This window comes from Gekko japonicus, unplaced genomic scaffold, assembly GCF_001447785.1.
Source record: "Gekko japonicus isolate JY-2015 unplaced genomic scaffold, Gekko_japonicus_V1.1 scaffold1649, whole genome shotgun sequence".
NCBI classification, from domain to species: domain Eukaryota; kingdom Metazoa; phylum Chordata; class Lepidosauria; order Squamata; family Gekkonidae; genus Gekko; species Gekko japonicus.
Genome location: NW_015160262.1, coordinates 290,916 through 309,419, shown reverse-complemented (window position 1 = coordinate 309,419; position 18,504 = coordinate 290,916). Strand labels below are relative to the sequence as shown.

At 46.7% G+C, this 18,504-nt stretch overlaps 1 protein-coding gene across 1 annotated transcript in view; it reads right to left on the bottom strand.

Moving 5' to 3' along the window:
- The window catches only part of TDRD12 (tudor domain containing 12), a 65,499-nt gene that overhangs the window by 16,936 nt on the left and 30,059 nt on the right, over positions 1–18,504 (bottom strand). The window contains exons 14-17 of the mRNA XM_015414832.1: positions 16,265–16,393; positions 12,294–12,514; positions 8,052–8,151; positions 308–495 (exon numbers count right to left, since the gene is read on the bottom strand). Of these exons, the coding sequence (XP_015270318.1) occupies positions 308–495; positions 8,052–8,151; positions 12,294–12,514; positions 16,265–16,393 (638 nt within the window). The remainder of the gene's footprint in view (positions 1–307; positions 496–8,051; positions 8,152–12,293; positions 12,515–16,264; positions 16,394–18,504) is intronic.

Genomic DNA, 18,504 nt, shown 5'->3' with positions numbered 1-18,504 from the left:
GGCAATATTTACCCCAGTTTTTTCCCCTTATAAATATACTATATTATTTTTTCTTTGAAAAGTAAGCTGTCCTTTCCCTGTCGGTTTTCCTCATTCCTCAGCCACTGGCCTAGGCCCAAAACTGTATCCCCAAGTTTTTAAAAGTTCCTCCTGCAAATCCCAGTGTGAGAGGCAGGCTAGGAACTGTGATGGAAAATTCTTTGGCTTGGTGTCCAGTTCCAAAAAACATCTCACCAATCACTTTGGGGAAGAGACAAGTGGGGCACTAGGAAGCACTTCAGCGGGCACACTGATCTAAGTATTCTACCTGTGGAAAAAATGTTCTTCTTGTAATCCGCACACTGCCAGCTTCTCCACAGTGTCAACAGAGATGAGATTACTAGTTTTCTTATAATACTCATTCAGCTCTTCTGCAAGGGTTGTATACTGATCCGTTAGTTTACCTACTATGCGGCCAAAGTACCGTGTGGCATCGACAATAAAAAGTGGTAGCATCTGAAATGGCAGAAATGCATGTAAAAAGGAGAGCCCTGCACATTTCCAAAAAAAGGCAATACAGATTTCTGCCAGTTATCGAATTTATACATTTGTTACACCAGTTCTGATGCTGACATTCTCCAACTGATCTCTCTTCATTACCACTTCTCTCCACTCCCATTCCCTTTTCCGGCTAGTCTTTTAGGGCTAAACTAGACACAGCTATGACAGATAGGTATTAACCGCGGACCTGCCACAATCATATGTAAAGTGGAGTTTGGGAGGGTCTCATCTAAACAGCAAAACAAGGGTGAGGAAACAAGAACTTTCCTGTGGCTTAACTCACTGAGCCCCCTTTCCCAAAAAGCTGCTCGCTCTCTCTCTCTCTCTCTCTCTGCCAGGATCAGTTCCAGTATTTGTGTCCTGGCTACAGAGAAAGTCTATGTGGAAAGGAGCTGCAGAAAAAACAGGTTGCTTACCTGTAACTGGTGATCTTCGAGTGGTCGTCTGTGCATTCACACCCATGGGATCAAGTGTGCATGTGCTGGATCGATCGGCATTGTAGCAAGCTCTCAACAGATTTTCGCGCCCAGACCTCAGGCATGCGCAGGAACCCCACCGCGCATACCCAGAGGGGTCGGTGCGGACATCCCGCCAGTTCCTTCAAACCACCGCGAATCAACCCGTATGAAAAATGTAGAAGCTGACAGCAGCGGGGAAGGAGGGCAGGTGGTGTGAATGCACAGATGACCACTTGAAGATCACCAGTTACACGTAAGCAACCTGTTTACCTTTGACGTGGTCTCTGTGCTTCACACCCATGGGAGATTAGCGAGCAGTGGCCTACCTGGAGGAGGGTGCTGGCAGGTCCTTACTGCATAGCCGAAGACAAGATGTGATGTCCCATGTTGGTACTAGAGTTTTTACGGACGTCTAGGGCGTAGTGCCTTATGAAGGTGTTAGGTGTCACCCACGTAGCGGCTTTGCAAATGTCCACTAACAGAACTCCCTGGAGGAAGGCAGTGGAAGTCGCAACAGCTCGGGTTCAATGGGCCTTGATAGGGCCAGGCAATGGCTGTTTGTCGATCAGGTAGCAGAGGTGGATGAGACCCGCAATCCACTTTGAGAGGCGCTGAGCCGTGATGCGAGTCCCCAGCCTTGCTGGTGCATAGGAAACGAACAGTTGGGAGTGACGTCTCGTTGGGCAGGTCCTGTTCAGGTAGAACAGGAGCGCACATTTCACATCCAAGGTGTGTAACAGTCTGAGGATGTCGGAGCCAGGAAAAAATCCGGGAGGAAGACGTCTGCCTGTAGGTGGAATTCTGACACTACCTTTGGCAGGAACGAGATGTCAGGTATGAGGTGGACACTGTCTGGCAAAAGGGACAAGTAAGGCGTGTCATGTCTGAAAGCCAGTATTTCTCCAACTCGCCTCGCAGAGGTGACAGCAATCAGAAAGGCCGTCTTCCACGACAGGAATTTCAGGTCGCAAGTTGCGAGTGGCTCAAAGGGTTTCCTCGTGAGCTGACGAAGAACTAGAGGGAGGTCCCAGGGAACGACAGGAGTTTTGATGGGAGGGTATAGGTGCAACAGTCCCTTCAAAAAACGTTTTGAGAGGGGATGCGAAAACAGTGTGCATCCATCAACTTGAGCATGGTAGGCCGAAAGTGCGGCCAAATAAACTTTTAACGAGGAGTGAGAAAGTCCCAAGTCAGCGAGGGACAGGAGGAATTGGAAAACTTTCTCGAGACCCACGGAGGTGGCTCGAGGGGCATCGTCACCCAAGGAGGAACAGAATCTTTGCCATTTGTAATGGTAGGACTTTCGCATAGCAGGCTTTCTGGCGTTTAATAAAACATTTGCTACACGGGTGGAAAAACTGTTGACGGTATTCTCCACACTGTTAATTTCATGCGTGGCACGTCGTGGTACAGGAGAGGGGAGTCGGACAGGAAGAGGAGGTCCTGTGCCGGAGGAAATTGGTGGTATACCCCTGCTGACAAATCGAGGATGGTCGAGAACCATGGCTGCCTCGGCCACGACGGCGTTATCAGGATCCAGTCCGCTTTGTCGCTGATGATCGTGACAGCGAACTGTATTGCAAGCAGTTCCAGGAAGTTTATGTGCCGCCTTTGTTTGTGGGTGTACCACTTGCTCCGACACAAAGACCCATCATGTGGGCACTCCAGCCCAACAGGGAAGCATCCGTGGTTAGGGTGATTTGGGGTGATGGAAGATGGAAAGGTGCTCCCTGGAAGAGATTGGAAGGGACAGTCCACCAAAATAAAGAGTCTCGTAGGTTGGGAGGATGGGTTAGGACGGGGGTATGTGCGTTTTTTGTTGGGTCGTACTTGCGGATAAACCACAGTTGTAGGCAACACATTTTTAATCTGGCAAAGACGAAGTCTGACGTAGTTGCAGCCATAAGACCGAGTAATCTCTGTATTTGGAAAGCCGTGACCGAAGGCTGGGTATGAACGACGTTGGCTAAGTAAATGATGTCTGCCACTCTGTCTTGTGGCAGGTAAGCCATGCATGTCTTGGAATCCAGTAGAGCACCGATGTACTGTATTTTCTGGACCGGTTGAAGATGAGACTTTTTCCGATTGACTTGTAGGCCTAGGTTTCCCAAGAGTGCCATGGTCTCGTTGATGTTTGAGACCAGGGCGTCTTTGGAGGGTGCTACCAAGAGCCAATCGTCGATATACGGGTAGATGGATACCCTTGAGACGAAGGAAAGCCGCAAGCACAATCATAGTCTTTGTGAAGACTCTTGGGGCGCTCGAAAGGCCGAATGGCAGGGCTGCTTATTGGTAATGCTGTTCACCAATTGCGAAGCGTAGGTATTGGCGGTGGGAGGGGTGGATGGTGAGGTGGAAGTATGCGTCCTGGAGGTCGAGGGTGGCTATCCAGATGTTTTTCCGGAGAAGTGGCATAATCTGCTGCAAGGACACCATGCAGAAGCGGTGGTAGGTCACAAAGCAGTTCAGAGCCCTAGATCTAATGTGTCGAACTCCTCCATCCTGCTTTGGAACTGTGAAATAGCGGGAATAGAACCCCTTCCCATGGAGATGTGGTGGTACCGGCTCGATGGCTCCCTTGTGCAGAAGGACGGAGACTTCTTGTAGGAGAGGTGGGGAAGGGGGTGTGGAGACGAAGACAGGTGTAATGGGGTTCTGGTGGAATTGGATACGGTAGCCTTGGGTCAAGATGGACAGCACCCACTCGTCCGTGGTGATATGACGCCAGGTGTAAAGGAAGGAAGATAGTTTGAGCTGACTCGGTGGGAGGGAAGTCAAAAGCCCTGCTTGGAAGACTTCGCCCGCTTGATGCGAGACGACTGTTGTCCGGATCCAAACCTGGGTTTTTGAAAGGTGGGTTTTTGGCCTCCCGACGACGTACGCGGTCTCCATTGTCTGTCAGGAGACTGACAACTTGGGGTGTGCTTCTGCCAGGGTTTAGACCAAGTGCGAGGGCGATATTGTTGCCTCGTGGAGGATGACACTCCTAGAGCGCGAGAAGCCTTTATGTTCTTATCCATATCTTGGAGTATGGTATTGGTGGTGCTGTTGAAGAGACCAAGGCCATCAAAGGAGAGGTCTTCGACATAAGACCTAGTATCTTGTGGAAGATTGGTATTACAGAGCCAGGAATGCCTCCTTTAAGCTATCGCTGAGGCCATCATTCTTGAGGAAGCGTCTAAGGCATGTTTAGAAGTGTTGATCTGCTGCTTCGCCAATACCATACCTTCTTTCTGGATAACTCTGGCTGCCTGAAGCTTGTCATTGGGAAGATGAGTCAGAGTGTATTGATATCTGCTCATGCAGGCTAAGTAATTAGTGGTTTTTACTCCCAACGCTCCCGTGGAGTAGAAGCGTCTGCCAAACGCATCCAATTTTTTACTCTCCCTGTCAGAAGGTGCAGAGTGTGTCCGTTTGGACTTGGAGGAGGATGTTACAACCATCGAGTTTGGCTGAGGGTGGGAGAATAAAAATTCAGCTCCGGTTTCCTGGACTCTATACATGTGGTCCAGGCATCTTATTGACACTGGGGCTGATGAAGGCTTCTCCCATGGTGCTTTTGCAGCTTGTAAAAGGACCACAGACATGGGTAATGCTATGGTAGTGGAGGTATCCAGTTGCACGATATCGAAGGCTGCATCTATCACCTGCGGTTGTTGATGAATGACTGAGAGGCCTAGAGAATGGGCCATTCTCTTGACAAGGTCTGTATAAGACGTGAGATTGTCGAATGGTGATATAGGTAGGTCATCTGCGACAGCTTGGTTAGGAGACTTGTGGTCAGGGGAGGTGTGAACCTCTGAGCCCTCCGTATCCGAATCCTCTTCCGCAGAATCAGAGGAGTCCTGATCTGGCATTTGGACTGGAGTGACCTCGGTTTGACTGGTTGAAGGTTTTGGTGGTACAACTTGGGGATTGGGAGGACGACTGAGTTCTGGAACATGGTGGGAAGGATCGTCGGCCAGAGGACGAGACAGAGATGCTGAAGGTCTAGATTTATAGGGCGACCTTGATCTGTGGGCACAGTGAGATGAGTAACGATCCCAGTCGGAATAACCCACCGGAGTCAACCACGGCATGGATGGCGGATAAGCCCCATAGAGATACCTCAGTTGGCGTTGATCCCAAGACAGAGGTGGTGGTGGGGGGGAGAAAGGCCTGGGGGGATCGACTTCTGGATCGGGGACGTCTCGGAGACAAAGCAGTAGTCTGCCTTTGAGAGCGGTCCCTATAATCTCGGTCATCGATATCGACAGGCTCAAGGTGCAGACGTGGAGGGTGACGCTGTGTGCTGCTAGAAGCGTGTCAATTCCAACATGAATCGATGTCGGGAGCCTCTGCCACCGTCAATGTCGATGACAGGGAGGGAGATAGAGAAGGCTCTGCATCCACCAGACGACTTAGGAGCTCGACCGTCTCGATATCGGAGTAAGGATGCTCCAGTTGTCGTATAGGAGAGTCCAATAGTTGAAAGGTCGGTATTGGTGGGGGGGGCATGGACCTCCGGTATCTATACTGCCATTGGAGCGGGAGGCACGTGTGTAGATTCTCTGCCCCCCCAGACCAGTCCAGGAATGGGAGGGAAAGAATTCTACACTGGAACAATATATTACACCCAGAATCCAGAGAGATAACCTCTCTGAATTTAAGAACAATAGCCACCAGGAACCTCTCAGCGTAAACCCTTACCAACCTGAGATTAGAGGTTCCCAGAATCTCAGTTGGTATGTGGGTTTTACACATTAGCAACTCTGTCCAGAGCTGTACAGTTAATCTTACAGGGTAGCACAATTGGTCAGCAGTTCAGACAACAGGATTTAGCTGGGAGTGCAGTCACACATCAAACAGACACTATTTATAAACAAGAATAAGGTTTATTCAGTAGAGAACTTGCAATCAGACTAGAAGGATTTAAAAGAACAGCCTAGGCAATGTTTTGCCTTACTACACAATAGAAGCATATTTACCAAGTAAGGAACAGTTATCAGTCCAGAATAGTCCATAGTAAGAGTCCAATAGCCCCAAGGGATTTGGAGCAAGAAGTCCATCTTTGTAAGCATGCAGCCATGTGCTCAGCTGCACAAAAGAGTTCTTTGTTCTGCCTCAGACCACATGGCAGGACAAGAGCATTTAAGTGTCCATCCAAGATCTCACAACCAGGAACAGAGAGAGAGAGAGAGATCCTCTCATTGGGTTTAAGCAGATATAGGGTAATTCCAGTCTTCAAATTAGCTCTGGCCAGGAGCCAATTGAAGTAGACCTGGGTGTGCCCAATGGTAGAGTTGTCATGGCTACTATTTCTGAATGGTCAGAGCCTCTGAAGGCCACACCTGCAGTCATGTGGTCTCCACCCCAACCTACCCATGGGCTACGTGCGTTTCTGACATGCTTCGGCAGGGCCATCTGGTAGCTGCCAGCATGGAAGTGTGAAGTATATGGCAGGGCTATTAAGCCCATTTGGCTTCAAGAGGAAATCAACACAGCAGGGGATTGCAAGATACATTCCAAGGGGGAAGGCAAGGGTCTATAGGAATATTTCTATACAGCACGTTTGGGGCATTACCCAGTGCAGACACCGCTACCTTCCCCTTCTTTGCCGCCTTTAGGAACTTAGAGGAGCCCTTTTTTGCGGACTTGTGCTCCTTACTTGGCTTGGACTTCTTCACCAGAGTGGAAGCGGAAGATTGCGCCTTCGATGCCGGTGGTTTCGATGTTGGTTGGCCGATGTCGGAGGCAAGCCTCAATGCTAGAGCCGTCGATATCAATGGTCTCTCAGACTCCATCACTGAGGGGGTGTGTGTGTAACGCCAGCTCAAGTAGCGCCACTTTAAGGCGCGCACCTCAGTTCTTTCGTGTCTGGTTCGAAAACCTAGCACCGTGCCAATAAGACTCAGGTTGGTGAGATTCCCCCAGACAAAAAATACAGAGGGTGTGGCGGTCAGGTGAAGCAAGTTTACTGCCGCAACCCTTAGGTAAAGGTAAAGGTTCCCTTGCTCGAAAGCCAGTCGAATCCGACTCTAGGGTTGTGGTGCTCATCTCCGTTTCAAAGCTGAAGAGCCAGCGCTGTCCGAAGACGTTTCCGTGGTCATGTGGCCGGCATGACTAAACACCAAGGTGCACGGAACGCTGTTACCTTCCCACTGGAGTGGTACCTATTTATCTACTTGCAATTTCTTGCTTTCGAACTGTTAGGTTGGCAGGAGCTGGAACTAGAGACAGGAGCTCACTCCGTCATGTGGCACTTGGGTCTCGAACTGCTGAACTACCGACCTTCCACAGCCTGCAGTTCAGCGTCTTAACCACTTGAGCCACCGCAGCTGGCTATTGCCTGTGTACTAAAGATACTGCACTCCTTATCTGCAACCCTTACAACGGTTCAAAAAGCCCCACTTCTTCTCCATAAAAGATAAAAATGGAGAAGAAAGAAGGGGGTGTGGGTGGGAGAGGCCAAAGGCCAAACTGAGGTAAATCGGCCACTTCCCCCTCAACAGAAAACAAAGTCTTTTTTTAAAAAACTTTTTGAAGAACAAACGAATAAAGACTAAGAAAAAAGAATAAACTGAGGAAAAAATCCGAAGAGCCGTGAGGCAAATAGCCAAAAAAGAGTAACCGATCAGACCGACGAAGAAAAGGTCTTTCCAATGTGGCGGTAAGAAAGGAACTGGCGGGATTTCCGCGCCCACCACTCTGGGCATGCGCGGTGGGGTTCCTGCGCATGCCCGAGGTCTGGGCGCGAAAATCCGTTGAGAGCTTGCTACAATGCCGATCGATCCAGCGCGTGCGCACTAGATCCCATGGGTGTGAAGCACAGAGACCACGTCGAAGATCATCAGCTGTGGGAAGATGGAGGGCTCAGCCCTCCCCCCCCACCCTGCTTATCCCAGATTCGCTCCTTCAATTGCTTGCCAACCCCATGCTTTTTAGGCAACTGTGGCACGTTCAGGCCCGCTTCCAGAGACTAATGCTGGATCTAGGCCTTCTCCATCCGACTGATGTGGCTAACTATAACATATTGAAGATGCAAAGTTAAAAAAAAAAGTTTTATTAACTCACCGTGACATTTCCCGCAGTAGGCAGAGTTTCATCCGTCACCTTTCGGGGCGAATCTATTTGCAAATTAATTCTATGTCGATCTGGACAGCGGTTTTTATCCCTGCAATGTTCATAAAGTGATAGTCTTAATCAACAGGAATGAACTATGCTGAAGAGACAAAGGCAGTAAAAACATTTGCAGATCAGGAAAAGCAAAAACACATGGCTGGAAAGGACAAGGAGGTGCACAAGCCAGTATGACAGCCTGTACGGCAACCATGAGAAACAGCCAACAGAGCAGAAGCAGCTCCTCATTGGTGAAATACGATGTTACAGAGTCGTGCAGAATTTCCAAACTGTGTCGGGGTGGGCGGGTGGCTGGGGATAATGGGCCCTGATTGATTAATTAGCTACATTATCCTGTGAGCCCAGAGCCTCCAGTCACAATAGGAAGTTGCTCTGAGTATTTTTGCCTGATCCACCACCAGGCCCTCCATCCTTCACAGAGTGAAGTGACTGGATTATCATTAGATGCAGCCAGGTCCTTCAACCACTCATGATGGAACAATGCAACACAACTACTTGTCCTCGGAACAGGATGCTGGGTGTGAGTCATTGCTGAATCTGCCTCCTTCCAAATCATAAGGCATGATTAGAACACTTAGTTCATGCAAAAAAAAAACAACCACCAAAAGGGGGCTCCTCTGAGACAGACAGTTCTTGGGTCCAACTCACACAGAGGGTTCCAAGAGTTTTAGCAAACTTCAGCAAGTTATCTTATCCTGCTTTAGCTAATATACATTGCCACCAGACAAGAATTATGCCTCTTCTGCTTTCAGGGATGACATCCTTTTTGCAGCTGACATAGGATAAAACAATCTTTCTAAATCTGTTGAAGTCAAGTTTAAAAGGATGAAAGCTTGTTTAGGATGGCACTGTAAGTGGGAGAGATCAGAATTTTACTAGGTATATATTTAACTTGGGTGCGAACCGAGAGGGTCAAGCAACAAACTATATTATACAAAAATACAAAATGTTTGTTAGGGTGTACACATAACTAAAACATACAGCGGTTAAAAGAAATAGTCTTAAGTTTCAGACTTAAAAGGCTTGTACAACCAAGTTAGTTATTATACAAATACAATTGATGGGTGAAATCTTTTGACCTAAGGACCATATGCATTTTGGCCCCTTCGGGCCTTCCTCAGGGGTCAATATTCTTTATATTACAAGGACATACATCCAAAAATGTACACATAAAAAATTAATATATATACAGGGGTCATTTTGTTAAAAAAAGAGCTGCAGGAGCTCATTAGCATATGGTATGCTAATGAGATACTAGACAATTAGCATAATAGCTCATTAGCATATGTAACACCCCCTGACATCACCGGAAGGGATGTCAGAAGGGGAAGCAAAAGGGGGGGAGGCATCTTCAAAAGCCTCCCCTTCTCTTCCCTTCCCCAGCCAGCGGAGGGGGGGGGCAGCGAAGTTTAAACCCTTTCTCACTAGAGTTGGGCCGCAGAAGGAGGAAAGAGGGAAGGAAAGAGAGAGAGAGAGTAGAGAGAAGGCACGAAGGAAGGAAAGAGGTAGAGAGAAAGAAAGAAGGAAGGAAAGAGGGAGAGAAAGAAGAAGAGAAGGAGGGAAAGAAAGAGAGAGAAGGAAAGAAGGATGGAAAGAGGAAAAGGAGAGAAGGAAAAGAGAGGAAGGAAGAGAAGAGAGAGAGAGAGAAAGAAAAGGAGGAAAAGGAAAGGGGAAGGAAAGGAGGGAAAGAAAGAGGGCAAAGAGATGGGGGGAGGCTCTCCCCCCCACCAAGCCTCTGCCACCCCCCGTAGATCCCTCACTTACCCGGGAGATGGCGACGATGGGTTCACCCATCAATTGTATTTGTATAATAACTAACTTGGTTGTACAAGCCTTTTAAGTTTGAAACTTAGACTATTTCTTTTAACCGCTGTATGTTTTAATTATGTGTACACCCAGCAAACATTTTGTATTTTTTTATTATATAGTTTGTAGCTTGACCCTCTCGGTTCGCAGCTGATTTTGGGTTGAGTTTCTCTCCCCCTGCCCTACCTTTCATATATTTAACTTGCCCTGACCTGGATAGCCAAGGCTACTGTGATATCCTCAGATCTTGGAAGCTAAGCAGGGTCGGTCCTGGCTAGTATTTGGATGGGAGACCTCCAAGCAAGACCAGGGTCATGATGTGGAGGCAGGCAATGGCAAACCATCTCTGAATGTCTCTTGCCTTGAAAACCTTACAGGGTCGCCCTAAGTCAGCTGTGACTTGATGGCACTTTCCACCACCATATTTAACAAACACTGTCAAAGTAGGAGGAGAGTTCACATCTGTTATGAAAAAAAATCGAGCAAAGGACATTTCAGCCACATAAAGCTTCTGTTAAATCTGGATTTTATATTTATTTATTGTCTGATTTATACCCCGCCCTCCGTGCAAGCAGGCTCAGGGCGGCTTCCAGTAACATAAATACATGATAAAAACATACATAATACAGGTTAAAACATAACAATTAAAATAACACATTACAAAGTGCTGGCGGTGGTTAAAATTCAATCAAGAGGAATGCTTTCAGATGGATTTCCAGCTTCCAGCATAAAAGTACCTAGATGTTACTCTGCTCGTCAACTCTTATGGCAGCTGCTCAATGATGACTTTGTGGGCCGTGCGCTGTGGTGGTGGCGGCGGCCCCTAATTATATGCCTGGCGGAAGAGCTCTGTTTTGCAGGCCCTGCGGAACTGCGAAAGGTCCCGCAGGGCCTTTATCTCCTCCGGGAGCTCGTTCCACCAGGTAGGGACCGCCACCGAAAAGGCCCCGGCCCTAGTAGCAGCTAACCTGGCCTCCCTCGGGCCAGGGAGGGTCAACCGATTTTGAGACCCAGACCGTAGTGCTCTCTGGGGTATATACGGGGAAAGGCGGTCCCGTAGGTATGTTGGACCCCAGCCATATAGGGCTTTAAAGGTAAGAACCAACACCTTGAAGCGGACTTGGTATGCTATTGGCAGCCATTGCAGTGTCCTCTGCACAGGCTGGATGTGCTCTCATCTAGGGAGACCCATCAACAGCCTGGCCGTGGCATTCTGCACTAGCTGTAGCTTCCGAATCCGCGACAAAGGCAGCCCCATGTAGTCAGCATTACAGTAGTCTAGTCTCGAGGTGACCATCGCGTGGATCACTGTAGCCAGGTCAGCACGGTCGAGGAAGGGAACCAACTGCCTAATCAGCCTAAGATGATAAAAGGCTGACTTGGCAGTGGCCGCGAACTGGGCCTCCATGGTAAGGGAGGGATCCAGGAGCACCCCCAAACTCCGAACCTCTGGTGCTGGGATGAACCATATTTAACAGAACTTATTCAGAAATGTGGATTGCCTGAAGATTTAAAACCCATTTCCCAAACACTGTAGAAAATCTCTGTGCTTATTACAGAACCCTTACTTTCATTATTCAAGTGGGCCAAAATAGTGCAGATCATATCTTCATTTTGAATATACTACACTATAACAAACTACCGCTACAGAAGGCACAATATACACCAAGATTATTTCTACATAGTAAGTAAAAAAAACCCTTATTTGGCAGAACAGGGATTACTGTGAGATCGGCAAGCTTTCTGCAGAGTTGTTAATGACACCTGAATGCAGCCCATGAGTCACACCAGCATCTCAAAAACCAGGCTCCCCCATCCTTACAGGATTTATACCCCCCCTCCCCCCCATTTCTGTTGCTTCCCTTCCCAGTTACATTCCTGGAAGTCTGGACTGCGATACTACAGAACAAGCCACCAAAAGGAGCTGCAGTTTCTCAACACAGACTACCCCTCACCAAGCACTGTGTTACTGCTAGTGGAACAGACCCCTTGCATTATCAGGGTAGGGGTGGAATAACCAATAACTGAAAGCATTATCAAAAAATGCAGATAGCAGACAAATTTTGTTTAGTTTTGCAACACCCTAACATGGTACATTGGAAAAACTAGGAGAACACATGAAGCTGCCTTATACTGAATCAGACTCTTGGTCTACCAAGTTCTGTATTGTCTACTCAAACAGGCAGTGGCTACCCAGAGTTTCAGGCAGATGTCTTTCACATCACCTACTACCTGATCCTTTGAGTGGAAATGCCAGGGATTGAACCTGTGACCTTTTGAATGTCAAGCAGATGCTTTGCCCCAGAGCCATGGCCCCTCCCCAAAGGGAAGTCACTGCAATTCTTTAAGAGAAGCTTGGTATTTTCTTACTTGCAAATGCCAAATGTTTTAAGGTAGTGACAGAGTGGCCGCCCACTCTTACTGTCTTCTTTGGCTTCAAGCACTCCAGCTATAAAGTCATACAACTCGGGTGGGATTTTGGCATTTGTGCGTTCTAAATAACGCAGCACCCCAGCAGCATGGCATGCAGTCTTTTCTGTCAACAACAAGATGGATTTTGCCTTTGGTTCTCCTTGTTGCAGAGACAAAACCTTTAAAAGCAAGAGGAAATGAGAAAAATAACCTTCCTTCAGTCTTTGTTATGATACAGTGCCATCAATTGAACAGGGTGCAAGAGAGCAGTTGAACAGCAAGGGAGACAAGAAAGGACTCCAAGAATCCTACAATGTACATTTTGACATTGGGACAAGAGAAGAAAGGCTGGGGGGGGGGGGGGGGGGGGGAAGGAAGGACAAATGTCAGCAGATGCAACTGAGGATGGATTTCAAAGGAGTGGACACCACATGGGTCTTCTTGGAGAGGGTTTCAGGCATTAGAAAAGTCAAAAGTGTGAGCAAAGCATTTGAGAGAGGAGACCTTTGGGCAGCTGGGGGTGATAGTGGAAAAGCCACAGGCAGGAATCTACTGGGACATAAAGGCAGAAAGATGCAAGAAGGGGCAGCCAGAGTTGAGCTAAACTGTTGGGTGTTTTCCTCCAAAAACATTCAAAATGTTGTCTCACAATGATATCTGGTTCACTTTTGGTTTATGCAGACCTTTTCTACTGAATTCTGGAAGTTAGCAGACATGCCGTACAAACGCGCACCAAAAGCTCTTGGGGAGGTGGGAAAACTGAAATGGATGACACGCGTTGCATCAGTAATTCCTAGAGCTGACATGCAGTCGTCAGTTAAAACTGCAAAGAAAAACAGAAATTGTAAAGGGGGGGAAAGTAACTGGCAGGTCTCTCATATGTTGCAGCTGTTACACAAAAGTGGAAAAGTCAAAAGGATCAGACCAGCATTCACTTATAGCTGGGCTCCTAACAAAGCTGGGCACCATCTCACATTTTGATATTTTAAAGTTGTGGGAGCACTTCTGCAATTCCATACTCTACATAAAATGTCACTGGTAGACACCCATATGGCAGCCCCATCTTTCACATTATCATCATATGAGAAATATTCATAAAGGTTATAAAATAACATAAAATGGAAGCAGAAAATATCAACATCTAGTTCTACCATACAGTCTGTCCCTGGTAACTGTGTTCTTTCTCCCCATAAAACTCTAGTATGAAATATTTTATAAACTGCTAAAATCCATAAAATACCATTTTGTCATCGAATTCTGTAAGTTATATAGATGCCAAATTAAATCTTGATCAGGGACAACAAAAGTAACAAAGATCTTACAATCTAGCAAGGATCCTTGACAAAACCCACTTGACAAGAAGAAAACACTTACCTAACACAGCATGTGTGCCAGAGCTAATTTTTTTGTTCCACTGTGCTACAACATAATCAAAATCAATTCCTGGCTGTACTCGCAAGCAAAATATTGAAGTGCTCTCCACTGCCTGGTCAGGAAAATGAGAATGGCTTCAAATAATGGGGATTACAATCAGAACAGAATTACAATACCAGAGAATGCTCTTGTGCATTGGCATTCAATGGCTGGGTTAGAACCCAAGATGCATTTTTTTCAGGACAACTAGAAAGATGGGGAAGATGCAAAAGATGTTAGCATTCTTCTCCCACAAATGGGATAACAGAAAGCGGATAACAGAAAGTAGCAGTCTGTTATTTAGGAGTATTTCCCAGACTATTTAAAAAAACCAGTTTATAGGTGTGTTTTTTAAATATCAAACAAATCCAATTAAAATCAGTATATAACCAGCAATTTAAAACTCCAGAAAAGCTGCTAAAAACCTTCAATTCTTCCCGAGCAGCTCTTCTTCAGAAAGGAGAAAATGCTGCACCTACTGGACCACCCACTTCTATATAGATCATGGCTTGAAAACTCTCCCATGTGCTCCCCAAACACACTTCTTGTTTAAAATCCAGCCTGATGAAGAGTTCTGGAGAACTCAAAAGCCTGCACATTATTTAGTGTTATTCTGGCTGGTCTCATCATATGACTTTTTGTTTCAAATTTTGCTCTGGCACGAAAACAGCCATCTGCAATGGCAGTGTTATCACAGCCACCTGTCTTGTATAGACAAGGATAGCAGGAGGAGGAGGTGTGACTGAGTAGCAGCAATCTGTGTGGCATAAGAATGAGAAAACTTAGAGGGACTCACAAGCTCCTTTGTACCCACACTTAAAAAAAAACAAGTTCAAAAATTTAAACATTACGTCAAAAAAGAACAGCAGAAAGAATTATAAAAAGCGTAATTGTGACAGTGCATAATGTTAATATGCAGTAGGCAGTATCTGCAGAAGGTTCTACTCATTCCACAACAGACGTAAGCATAGAAAGATGTTATCCATCATTACTCAGTTTCTATGGCCAACAACACTCATACAATAGTACAATATAGGTAAAAAAAACAAGTTCAAAAATTTAAACATTACGTCAAAAAAGAACAGCAGAAAGAATTATAAAAAGCGTAATTGTGACAGTGCATAATGTTAATATGCAGTAGGCAGTATCTGCAGGTTCTACTCATTCCACAACAGACGCAAGCATAGAAAGATGTTATGCATCATTACTCAGTTTCTATGGCCAACAACACACATACAATAGTACAATATAGGTCCAGGCAGGGAATCCCTGTTTTTGGAGCTTCTACCTGCCAACAGCCAGCTGGCTGGCGGGGGAAACCCTGCCCCCACATGGAAGTGACATCATTGTATCTGTCAGGGCTGCTCCTGCCCCAGCATGTCATGCCTCATCTCTGCCTTCGGTGGAACCCCATCTGTTACTGGGGCAGATCTTTTCCCTCCCCTGGAGGTTGCCCAAGGTCTCAGATGGGCCAAGAGGGGGAAGGTTACTTCACCATCTTCACCCCACTCGGACCTGTTGGTCCGCAACCCCTCTCTATGGTCCTTCTGAGCCACCAGCCTTCCTCCCTGACCTGTCGGGGCTACCTCCTTTTACCCCCCTGTGCCCTCCTTTCACCACCCCTCATTCCGCCCCCTGGCTCCACCCCCTTATTTAAGTCCTGACACTGTGGGTTGGGACAGACTGGTGTCAGCCAACTGCTCTGATGCCAGCTAGTGCAGCTGTCAGGCTGTGCCGCCCTTCTTTGCATGCTGACTTGCTTTGGGCCCATCTTGCCCAGGTGGGGTCTCTCTCCTCTGTCCTCTAGCCCATTCAGACAAGGAGCCCCAACCACCAACTCCACCCGCTGCTCGATCTTCCTAGGGCCAAGGCGTCATTCTGCCCAGCTGGCCCCTGGGACTTTCCTCACCAGCTGGCTTGGCAGGAAGGAGGTAGTTCACTGCTACCGCCGCCTCTCTGTTGGGGTCCTGGGGGTTGGGAGGGGCTGGTTGCTCAGCAGGGGCTGGAGAGCGATGGGTCCCCCACGGCACCACCATGATGACGTCACTTCTGGGTGACGTCAGCACATCAGAGACGTCCCCACTCCCCAACCATTCCCGGAATGCCCCTCAAATCTCGTTGGCAAGACGAAGGGACCTGGCAACCCTAGTACAGTATGACCCATCCAAAGACTCAAGAATATATTTACAGATGGGGAGATTGGTAATAGATTTGCCATTGTATGGACCAGGAAAAAACCTTTCTGAAATAACCTTGTATTTCCGACCCAGCTATTTATCTATCCAATAATTATGAAGGTGAGAAGAAATGATCACGAGTGACTTTTCATAGATCTATTCTATGATAAAAAGAGGCCTGTCGTTTATACCATAAAAACTGTTCACATCTCTAGAACTTCTCAAACAATTTTTAAGTTAGAGTTCAGCTCATGACGCTTGGGAGAGTGACACTTCCCACAAGATTTTTGTGTCCATAAGAGCTTTTCCTGTAAATCCATGTTTTTCAGGGAGAAATACCTTGAAAACCATATCTGTTTCTTCCTTAGAACTGGTGAAAATCAACGTCTTCTGAGCACTAGTAGGAGTAAAATCCAGCACTTGAAGTAATGTAGAGACTTTGTCACACTCAAGGCACAGCTGTACCATCTGCAGTCACATGCAATACAATATTAAATCTTAACAAAAAGCCAAAGGCTATTTTACTTCTGCATATATTCAGAAATACAAGCTAGTTACTCTAAATATTGAGCTGATGATGCTTGCTAAATGAGGAGGTGACTTTCTTTTAACAGATAAGACTCCACAGTTCCAGCATACACTTTTATTTGATCTAGTGTTCATCGTTGTGGCTTCTGTGCAGTCCCAGGCCAGCCACGGAAAAGATTTCCAAACTTTCTAATAGACTAGGAGCGCCCTTCCTCTCTCTGGCGCTTTCCCGCCAAAAAGCTCACATGACCAGGAGGAGGGAAACTACTCCCTCAGTTCTGTTTATGCCACCACGAAGAGAAGATCTCCACTGCTGTTCTCTGTTTTTTCCTCACCTCAGCTTTGAGACTGAGGAGACTTTTTTCTCTTAACAGTTTTTATTCTAGTGAACAATACAATACATCTAAAGAAGAAATATTTTTTGGATTTCCACTGTGTCATTTATTTATTTATTTATTCTTTAGATTTGTATCCCGCCCTCCCCAGCGGCTCAGGGCGGCTAACAAGGGCATAAAATGTCTGATAAAAACAATAAGAACAGTATAAAAATACAATACAATATACAACATAATACAATTAATAAAATATTGATGCTCTACAACTCACTCCAATTCATAAGATCAAGATGGTGTTCTACAGATGTTATAACAATACAATGACCGTATGTCCCCACAACCCCGTATATGTCCCCACAACCCTGTCATCCGCCAGGTACGTCTCGCACCCCCGAAGATACCCGCACCAGCGGTGGTAAGGGTGCGGTGATGGAAAAAGTGTTGATGAAATAATGGTGGCGGCGGCGCCTACTCGAAAGCCTGGCGGAAGAGCTCCGTTTTACAGGCCCTGCGGACTAAAAATGGTGCTGTTAAATGGTCATTCTACCTCTGAGGCGGATGACATCTTGCTGGGTGATTCCAACTGTCCAATCAGGGAGGCAGGAACTTTTTTTCCCACTTCCTGTCTCTTGCCTGTGGGAGTCGCCCTGTTCAGTTCTTTCCCTGCCCAGGGAGAGCAGCTTAGATCAGGCTTTGCCTTTATCTAATCTTTAAAACTCTAAATTCCTTATTCAACCTCATATATCTTCTATCTTAACTACTTCTATATACTTCCTATAATTCTTTCACTGTTCTTCCCTATATTCTAACCCTTTCTGGAGAAGAACAACAACAATGTTATAGATAGAGGCTGTCTTCAACAGCGGCGGCCATTTTAGGAGACAGCGAGGGCTTTCTTCTGCTGAGGAGCTGAACACCCTACTTATTGCTGGTGCCGGACGGGGCACAAGAGGAGCCAGCATGACCTATAGCAGGCTTGCCTTAGGCTACCCCAACGTGATCGCCTGAGGGCACAAGAGGAGCCAGCATGACTTATAGCAGGCTTGCCTAAGCTACCCCAACGTGATTGCCTTAATCGGAGGGGGACAAAAAGCACACGAAAAACAACACTTGTTACAACTGGCTGCTGGAGACCAAGGCAATCAGTCTGCAAGGCTGCAGGGAGATTCCTGTTCCATCTGCAGGCCTTGAAAGCTAGCAACGACTGGCTAATAGATAAAAGAATCTCTATGGGATACAGACAAGATGGCAGAATTTCAGCATTCCAGTAATGTATGTGAACCCGGGCTGTTCTTCCTTCCCCCTGATTTCCTTGTCTCTTCAGAGTCCAGGAGGCTGCTGAGTGCCTTCCCACTCTATAAGCCATGTAAGTGTGGTAAGAATTTTCAGAAATATAGAAGTGTTTGGGTTTAAAATGAACCAAATAAGTATGAAATCCATATACAATATCTGGCTCTGCCCTTGCTAGAAAAAAAAACAGGCTTGACCTTTCTTTCACTGAGGAGGTAACATATTCAATTCCCAGGGAAACTCCACAGATGTGAAACTTGCCAATAACCCCAATTTCCTAGACAATAAGATGTGTGGTCATTTGACCAGCTGGCAAGACAAGCTAATTTCCTGAAATACAGAGGGTTCATACACACACCCTGCTTTCATCTCTCTGATAAACATCAAAGCACAGTTTATTTCCCTGATTGGGGAACACCTGGAAGA